We start from the raw sequence: 10,158 nt of genomic DNA on the forward strand, positions 1-10,158 counted from the left end.
TTTATATAATGAGCAATGTTACAGAAGTACAAAATATAAATCAAGAAATTCATATAGCAATGACCAACTATCCCTTCATGGATGAAAAATTCCGATTTGACATTCTTTCCATGTCGCATGTGGACACTGTACAGTTCCAGTAAAAATGTATTGCAACAGTAGAAATAGCATATTACTAACCTAAGGGTAAAAAAATGTTGCAGGATGGTCAGATAATACTAGAAACTCAAAACAATGAAGTTTAAAAATGCAGCTTCAGAAATAGATAAACTAGTTGTTACAGCTGCTCAAAATAACAAAGAACTTTGAATGCAAAAGCTTACAGTAAACTTCAGAATCCATCTAAGAGTTGTATGTACCTGCTACAAACATGCTTGCCTTCCATTCATAGGGAGTATATTTTATTAGAACAAATTATATCCCTGGAAAAGCAGATGAGGGTTTTGTTTTGAATATATAGTATATGAAAGAGGTATATGCTCGAAAGCTTGTCCAGTTTATCTGACTGTATCATCTAATAATGGTCTAATAAGAGATGCTGCTTCTCCTTGTTCTGTTAGCTCCTTACACCATTGTGACTACAGCAATGCCTAAAATGCCTGCACAAATTACAGCCTTACCTGGGATTCTGCACAGTTCACAGACTAGCATGGATTTTATCAGTTCCTGGTTGGATAAATAGGTTACTAAAGGCAGACGTTTCCTGCTCTTCATTAAGATTCTGTGGGCCCCTAATTATGGCAGTGGTGTTAGACTCAGAGCTAGACACTGTATTCACATATACTCCAACATGGGTGGCAGGTTTGCAATACCACTTGCTGGAAAAACGCAGTTTATAGACTATACAAAAAATGAATAAGACAAAGTTTTAAAGTTCCATGTCTCATTTTGAGCTGAATTCTGACTGGCATTGTACTAATCTGAACAAAGAATAATCAAATAGGAAGCTTATAGTTAGTAAACAAAAAATGTGTGTGCCCCAGCACAATCCCAGATAGTATGCTTATGACTGAGTTAGAAAGTATAGTCTCTGAGCAAAATGAGTATTTCTGTATATAACTTAGAATTCTGATTGACAGTGAATATGGCATTTTTATTGATTTCATGTAGGAAGTAATTCTAAAGTAGTATCCTGTGAAACATCCTGTTATTCCCGAGTAAAAGTCACATTGTTTAAAATAATTAATATACTAGCAAAATGCCGTGTTTCTTCCAGAATTCAGTTGCTTTCAGCAGAGTATTCTACAGAGGAAGCTTTTCTAGATAGTTATCATAAAACAATTTATTCTGGAACAGTTAAGCCACTTAGTTTCCCCATGTTGACATGACCTTAACCGGGAAGGTCACAAGCCCGGTCCCTGTAGAGTGATAACGTGAAACAAAGAGGGGGGACTTGGCCAGTTTCTGTAGGCTGATGAGAGAGTCACCAAGGAAAGACATCAATCCTGTTAAGTGTCCAGCATGTTATACCGCTGCTAGCTCCCTTTCTAAAAATATTGTTTCAGTTTAATGCTGAGCCTTCTGGGCAGGACTTGTGATACAATGAGCGTGTTTAATATCAGTGAATAAAAGGGGCTGTGTTTGTTTCTTGCAGCTTCACGACGAGTTAGAAAAGGGTGAGAAGGAAAGCGTGGAGCTGCAGGAGTTTGCCAATGCCATCTTACAGCAGATAGCTGATCACTGCCCTGACATCCTGGAGCAAGTCGTCAATGCACTCGAGGAGTCATCATGACCTCAGCCACCGGCCTCAGCGGAGCAGCGCACCCCGTGGCCAAACCCAGTCAGTCCAAGGAGTCATGAGAATGGAGAGGAACATGAAAGACAGAAAATGGAATAGAAACTTCTGGTGCACCTTTTGCAAAGAAAACAAAAGCAAAAAAAACTCAAAAAACTATGTGCTCCCTAGGTTCTTCCAGTCTATGATTAGTCAATCATGGTTGCATTCATCTTCTCACTGCCTTTCTACTTTATAATCCACTTGCCCGTCGATTTTGTTGTTGGTATTGTGACTTTCAGATACAGTTAAGCAGAGCTCTTCCAAGTCTGTTAAGCAAAAAAGAGGTGAGCCACTGAATCCAAGTAGCTCTAATTCGGGTTGCGGAAGGGTAGACTTTGCCTTTTATTCATTTATTGCTTCTTTTTTTTTTCATAAAAGCTGAAAGCCTAAATTTCGTAGTGCTAAAACCTAAAACCGAGTGTGCTGTGATTATGGCTCACAATTGGCCAGCATCAGCTAGCTAGCTCAGGTCTCACTGCCTATCTCAATGTTCTTATGTTCTTAACTAGCAAAGAGAGGAAAGGAAAGCTTCCCTGTTTGGTTCTGTTAGCTACTTCATCTAGCAGCTGGGGAAGAAGGTAGGCATATTGGTACTTTCTGTTTACTTAACTTTGATTTTTATTGTTCGCTGATCTGACTCTGAAGTGCTGAGTGTGGCATATTTTCAGGTAATTGTTTTCATCTGTTGGCTTCTTGGGTTTTTTAGCTGAGCTTTCCCATCGTAGGTTACATCCCCTATATCTCTAAAGTTCCTATTTTATAGAGAGCTCTCTTCTTTCAAGCAGGTGTGGTCAGCAGGTCCGCCCCCCGGACTTAACTTGTATAGTTTGCCCATTGATAATTTTTCAGGCAATAGCTTTGTGAACATTAGCTGCCATCAGAATAGTCTTAGGCATTTCCTACAGGAGATAATTGCATCATTTAAAAGTATGATTTTAAAACTAATTTAGGTAAACTGGTAAATAGTTCTTACTATAATTAAAATTTAATTTATTTTGGTTTAGCTTAGGTTGACAGGGAATCAGTCTGAATTCAGAGCAATAACCCATCCATAAAAAGAGCAGCATCTCTGCTGGAGTTGGCACCCAGCTGAATACGTAGGTATAACATCACAGCTTTAGTTAAACCAATGCAGTTCTTGATGTATATGAGGCCATGGTCTTGCTCTCATCAGTCTTTGACTCTTGTTAAAGCCCCTGCTGACAGGTAACATGACCTCCAAGAGCAGATTGGTTTGTCACTGGGGGAACAAATCGGAATCCCATTTTATGAGTAGGACGTGGTGTTCATTCTGGGACTCTGCATTAATGGGGGGGGGTGCATGCTTTCCCGGCTGCTAACAGTTGTGTGTGTCTGGGGGCACCTGCAGGACAGAACCCTTTAACAACTCCCCAGGTGCTCCTTAGAGGAATTATTCCCCTTTAACTTTCTCATATTACTTAAGAGAACAAGAGGAGGAGGAAAGGAGAGCAACCATTGACACGGCAGTGGAAGGAATCTTGGCTTCCTAGTCTCTTTTTTTTCCTAATTATGAATCTCCTGACTCCTGCGGCTGTTGCTGTAGCTCTAACTGATTTTACAAATTCTAGAAATATCAGCTGATTACAGTGTTCATAGTCCATCTCTCAGTAAACCTCCCATTCAGAGCCTGCAGTTTAATTTCATATAACTTACTACATTTTGAGCTTAGTCACTAAACTGTTATGCTAAGTAAAATGTCTCAGTCACTTTCAGGAAAACTTCATTTCTTTGTTTTTTAAATCCACAGCAGAGGTCCCCTGTATGTCTTTGTCTTATTTTTATCTTTAGAAATGACTGATTTCTTCTAATGGAAAGGAGATCAGCAGAAGTTTAAGTTAAATGCACCGTGTTTTTCTCAAACCAGCACATTGGGCAAGATTGGCAGATCCTTTTTATACCTATATAGACTATATTGAAAACTAATTGATTTAAAGTAAGTCGCATCCAAATTTGTTCTACTTTAATGATTATCAAAGGATCTAGTGGGTCATCAACACTCTGCGATAAACAACACCATCAGTAAAATCCTTTCTGGCTAGGGTACCCAAAAGAATGTTTTCACCTGCAGTCTTCTTCAGAAGAATAAACAGTATCAATAACCATAACTAAGTCTCCAGAACAGAAGTGGTTCACACCTTTGGCATGTTTTGAACTGCCAGTGCTTTGCAAATCAGGAAATGTAACTTTAGTTCTTGCTGTAGTAATAGCCTCTGTCTGCAGCTTTTTTTTGTCGTGGAACAGGAGAGTAATGGGAACCCAAACATTTGCGAGGGGGAACTACCGGAAGGCATGTAGACGGTGACTGTACATACCAGTGAGCCGTGCCTCATACCAGAACCACCCCCTTGGCCTTATTATTTGAGTCAGCACGTTTTGATAGAAGCCGTTGTTTTGAAATCTTTCCTCTTGCTTTTTCTTCATCACCCCTAATTACTCACTCAAGGAATTTAATGCTGCCTGTAAAACCATCACAGCCATCAGCCTAACATCATCGCACCACCACCACCAGTCCTGGCTATCTCATTAACTTATATGGTCAAATCTCCAGCTGCCCTGGTTCCCTGCTGTAAAACAATCCCTCCTCTGTGAGAGGCTGTGGAATTTCCCTTATCGATGGTTCAAATGACTCCTGCTTGTAAACCTCTTACTGAGATGGTCCTCGATAGTGTTTCTGCTGTAGGGGAAGGGTGAGGGGAGGGGAGGCGGGGGTGGTCATTTCTGGCTGTTATTTCAGTTCCACTTGTTTGCTGCTTAGCCCAGACATCACAGGAAAAGTTGGGTTTTCAGTGCTGGTTCTTCTGGGTCTTTAACTCAGCTGCCAGCCTGTGGCTACATTTCTAGAATCAAAAGTGCCTCAGCAAAGGGCATGTTGCTGGCTTGACAGCGTGTGCAAGACCCACACAGTTGAAACCAGGTGAATCTCACTGTTTACACTCTACATGTCTCCCAGCCTCTTCCTTGAAAGGATTTGTCAAACCTGGCTAGTTTTCACACTGGCCATTTGGTCTTTATCTCCAAGCCACACACCTGCTGTTCCTCCCATCTGGATTATTGGGCCTTTGCAATTTTTGTCATTAACTACTGTTATCTTCTAGGGCTTCTAGACTTAACCATCTTAAGCATTGATCTTAGACCTCAGTAAAGGGCTTGCATGGAGAAAGCAGATCTCATCTGGGAACAGACTTGATCTGACTTGATCTCCATTGAAATATTTCGAATACACTCTCCATCCTGCTTAGATAGAGATCTTGTCATGTTGAATAGCTCAAGGAACTATGTGGTTTGGGAGATGCTGCTGGCCATGATTTAATGCCGAACATGACAAGTGATGGTTTTTCTTTTCTTTTGCATGGAATACCACACCATTGGCCTTAGGTTAAGTGATGGACTCTGTCATCATAATTCATCAAGGTGTGGCATATCAGGCACAAGGCAGAAGGGGCACGTGTGTGCACATACTGGGATGCTCATCCAGTTGCCCAGCCCACCACAACTCTTTCAAAATCTTATATCCAGATGTCAGCAGCCAGGGAGACCCGGACAGTTTCCTAGAGCAACAGTCATACAACACAGTGGTAATTCTAGGAAATTCAGGTGCCTTTCCTGCTTCTTGACCCCAGAGTGCAGTTCCCAGGGCATCTATGGAAACTTGCTTTTTCTCCTCCTGTTTAATGAATTTACAGTTGCTAAGACAGTTGTGAAAGTTTTAATTGTTTTAATTTTTTTCCTTTCAAGCTGTTATTTATAGAGAACCTGAGAGATGTAAGGACTTGAGGAGCTCTCTGTAGAAGATTTTAAGTAGGTTATTTTAGCTGGGTTTTAGCTAAAAAATAACTCAAGCCTGAAGCCCATGTACAGTGTAAAAGCTGACTCTCCTACTATGCTTGTTCATGATCTCCAGGAGTCCAGGGTCATATTTTCCTCTGAATCAAACCTCATTTAGAAACACTAAAAGGACTTTACAACACTAGAATTGCAGCGTGAGAGCATTAGCACTGTTTTGTGATTGGAAGAAGAACTGACTGGAGTGCATCCCAAATGAAACTCTAAGCTTCTGGTATTATCTCTCATTTTGACTGCCTTTAACCAGCTTTCCCTCTAGGAAATGCCAAACCCTCCTTGGATTATCTATTTTTTGCCAAGTCCAGGGGATGGAACGTGATGGTCACGTGATGCACGTGCCGTATGTGCTGTTTCTGATTGTACTGCTGGAATATACCTTCTCTATCAGATTTTCTGGTACTTTGTGGCTCTCAGTATTTTGCACAAAGGAGCATTAATGTCAAAGATCCTGTACACTTAACCCTATTTTCTGAACCAAGGGGCCTCGGTTTTCTTTAGCCCCGTAACTCCCACCTGTTCTGCTGCTAATGCTCAATATGTTGGGAAATTTCTACATCTGCTAAAGGGTTAACAGGGCTGCATCCCCACTCCTGCACTAACTGCCAATGGTGGCCACTGAGGGGTTCTTTACCAAGGGTGTAAAGAATCAGTGTGCTGATCCCCTTGTAAAGTACAAGTTTTGCTAGATCAGTAATGCACGTATTCCTCAGTGACTGATGAAATGAAAAGGGAAATAGTACAAACAAGGCATCCGATAGCGAACGAAGCCTCTGCTCAGCTCCCCATCTGCACTGAAAACAGGGACCGAGAGAGAGGAACCGGAGGTTTATGGATAACTAACACTGCCCCAGTGAAGCCAGTGGGGTGGGAGGGTCAGGCAAAGGGCGCCCTGGGCTGCTGCAGCTGGCAAGAGCAGCTCTCGGCCAAGCTCCCAGTCCGGGCAGGGTGGCAAGGAATACACAAGTGCCGGGGGTTTTTTTTAAACAGAGCAACATTTTTAATTGTTTTTTCCACGTAAATGGAAGGAACCTTACACAACAAGCAAATCCTTCTGAACAAAATGGCTGTGTCCGCTGACTATTTTTTAAAAAAAAGAGAAACTGTTTCAAAACTTTTTAGTGTCAAAAGCATAAACGCAAAAATCCTGACTTTTTCCAGTGTGTGTGGTGAGTGCTGTAACCCTGTCATCAGTACCTCTCCTGACTTTTGCAGGGTTTTTTTTTCCTGTTTTGTTTTCTGCTTGTCGATATTGTCTGTGTGGTCCTAAGGCTGGGGCAGTTACCAACAATGTGTGTCTGTTGTCGGATTAAAAAAGATAGTAGTAGAACTGAAAAAGATGTGTTTTAAAAATATATAAAAATAAATTTCATCAAAAGGAATTCAAGTAAAGAGTAACAAAGCCATGACTCCTCCTCTCAGGATTGTACGGAAAAGGATTTGTGGGCTCATAATTATAACCAGTTGCCTTTAACAGGCTTTTGAGGTCCAAGACAGCTTGGCCTCTTAGGAAATGCTACGAACCCTGTAGTTTAAATTCAAGCTTTCCCAGTTTTATACTGTACATGCTACACATGTCATACAGAAATGGGGAAAATGAAACAGTATTTTAGAAACCAGTCTTTTCTAGTGACAATTATCTACACTGGTTGTCGCTTAAACTATGAAATGTTGATGAAAATGGTCAAATATTTTTGGCCAAGTTTTCACTGTTTTCTGCATTACATCTGTAAATGCCAGGGACATGTACAAGCATAGATTGCATAATACAGTTATTAGTTGCATGCATGCCCGTTTAAAAAATTGTATCTCTTTGTGTCCCATATTGATTGCATATCCACAATTGATTGTGTTACGTTAAAGGACTAGCAGCTGCCTCTGCTGCCGTTACAGCAAAGACTGCACTGCTTTAAAGGAACAATGTGAGGATAAACCATCATGCAATGTAAACAAAAAACCCACGCAAATCACTTTACCTGTGATGCTAGGTAAAGAATTTTGTTAAATGAATGTATTTTTTATATCAAGTTGATTTATCACATGCTATTTGTCTGCATTTTGCACTTCTAGTTTGGATCTTGAAAATCAAGTGGATCAGTTTTGCTTTTAAACTTCTTGCATTTCCACTTTAGGTTCTGAATGCTATGGTGGGTTTTTGTTCAAAACGTGGTTTTTTTTTTCATTTGGAAACTGACAAAAAAGGGATCTCTTTATCACCTGTGTGTAGTCTCGTACATTGTAAAACGTGGTTGTCTAAAATCCAGATTTGCAGCCAGTCTTGAGTAGACATTGCTCCTGTAACCTACCCCATCTTCCCAGCTCTCCACAGCTGTGGCTAAATCTCAGTCCCAGCAAAGTGCGACAACTCTTTGCATTTCATTTAGCAATAGAGGGGAAGATGTCTGTCCTCCACGCCTGCGCAGAGGCAGTCGCATTTGGCCCTTACTGAAACGCTTGTTACGGTATATCTGGGAAGGTTGTGTTGGCAAATGCCTTTATCTATTCAAATTCTGAAGGACAGTGAATCAGATGGGACCATGAACAGGGGGATAATTTCTGTGCTTGTCTAACATGCTGCTCCAAGCCCACTGAAATAGTATATTGCTGTTTCCCTCCAAGTCAGTAAATGATGAGGGCCGCACACCAGGTTCTGGTTTACAAATTGTTTATGGGGACAATCTAGGGGATTGCCCTAAGCAGTAAAAAAAATCTGTGGGGTGCTGCATCCACTGTACAGACATGGATCCCTCATTTGCTTTGGAAGAGACGCGTTGCACTTTAGTGGACGGGGAGCCAGGCTTTGGGTGTGGGATCTCGTGTACTTGAATTCCTTTTTGAAATAACAGCAGCGGGAGACATTGATGTCCATGATGCAAGTGCACACGCTGCCTTCAACTTGTATGTGTTTTATTGCTGGAGTCATGTTACTGACAGGATAATGAAATTGCAAAGAAAATGTGTTATATTCAACTTTGCCTTGATAATATAAACACTTTGTTCATTTTTTTCTTCTTTTTTTATTCACAGACTAAGTTCATCAGGAAATTATAAAATTATTTAAAAACTCTGTGCTGCGTCTTCCTTTCAGTCAATTTCAGTGTGCTTCGCTCCATGCCCACTGCCTGTGTGGGCAGGATTGGAGGTGCTGAGGAGCCCTGGGTGGCCCTGGCCGCTGCCATGTGGCACTTCTCTGAGACCAGGCTTGAGGTGCGATATGTTGCCCATCTGCAGACCACCGGGGTGCCCCTGGGACAACCCTGCCGGGGGGTCTCAGCCACACCATGTGGCTGGCAATGCGCTCGGGCCTCAGCTCAGGCTGCCAGTGAGGTGAAGGTGAGCAAGTGTCAAGTCACGGGAGTGTCCCAATTACTCCTGAAACCTCGCGGGTCAGGTAAGTGTGGATATAGCGAGGCTGTTTAGAACGAGCTGTTTCTATTGTCTCTCCCTCTTGCCTGTTTTTCAAATAAATGTGACTTAAAGGTTGCTAAAGAGTGACTGAATCCCAGATGTGCCTCCAGTGTTGAGTCAGTTTTGGGATCGCATCTTATGGAGTAATGTGTTTGGAAAGACTCGCTGTGCAAAGGCCAGCAAGCATGTTCCACGCGAAACCAGAATGCAAGTCCTGTTCCCAAGGCATCGCATGCTATAAAAATAGGAGAGTTACAGCTTTGTCACATAAAATGACCCGTGCCCCACTGCAACACTGAAGGAAATGGATTCCACCCAGTGTCCAGTTTCCAGCTGCATTTTGAGGACACAGGAAATTGCCTGAGTAATGTCACTATAAAATCTCCTTTTTCTGGCATTTTTAACTGTTCTAAAGAGAATAGCATTGCAACACTGGGTCTCGGTGATAGAAAAATGTGCATTTTAAACACACTCCACCAGATTCTCCCCAGCTATCACTGAACCCCGAGAGAATAGGCTTCTTTAAGTCAGAACACTTGCTTTCTAATGAATTTCTCTTTTAAAGCCCCCCTGTTTCTTTCTCCTTTTGTCTATCTGCGCAGCAGCTTTTTCCCCGGAATTTCTTGCTGGCCATATCCTTTCTGCTTTCTGTAGATTTATCATTTCAAGGGACTCTTAAGATACTTACTGTTTCTGTAACAGTGACTTCACATGCGACAGGAAAAGGCATCCTGATCTGAATGCCTGGAAGTCCCACTCCCTCTGCTAATTGGATTTCAATCACTTGGTCTTCAATCAAACACATAAAGCAGTGTGTGGAGAAAGGATACATGGGGATTAAGGGTCTCAGGAGCTTTGAAAGGAAGAGTCCATTGGCCTTTTGGTTCCTAGTCTGTTTTATGTTCACTTTAGTGTCTTTGGCTGAGAAGAGAATTCATGATTTCAGTCAGGCCAGGGTGTGCCTGGCTTTTACAGTGGAGTCCAGATCAGCTGAATGAAACCACATGCCACATAAATTTAACCAATTACTGTACAATGGGATATCTGTCAGTTTGAAGGCAATATAAGTGCCATTTCCGAATGATTCGTCCTTTCAAAATGCAAGCACAATC

The 10,158-nt window shown here is 41.7% G+C and overlaps 1 protein-coding gene across 5 annotated transcripts in view; it reads left to right on the forward strand.

Annotated features, from left to right (window-relative positions):
- The window catches only part of ERC1 (ELKS/RAB6-interacting/CAST family member 1), a 309,324-nt gene extending 300,619 nt beyond the window's left edge, over positions 1-8,705 (forward strand). For all 5 annotated transcript variants that reach the window (XM_026117004.2, XM_064515015.1, XM_064515024.1 and 2 more), the window contains one exon: positions 1,595-8,705. In XM_026117004.2, the coding sequence (XP_025972789.2) occupies positions 1,595-1,732 (138 nt within the window). In that variant the 3' untranslated portion in view covers positions 1,733-8,705. The remainder of the gene's footprint in view (positions 1-1,594) is intronic.
- Positions 8,706-10,158: the final 1,453 nt, after the last annotated feature.

Source organism: Dromaius novaehollandiae, chromosome 1, assembly GCF_036370855.1.
Source record: "Dromaius novaehollandiae isolate bDroNov1 chromosome 1, bDroNov1.hap1, whole genome shotgun sequence".
NCBI classification, from domain to species: Eukaryota; Metazoa; Chordata; class Aves; order Casuariiformes; family Dromaiidae; genus Dromaius; species Dromaius novaehollandiae.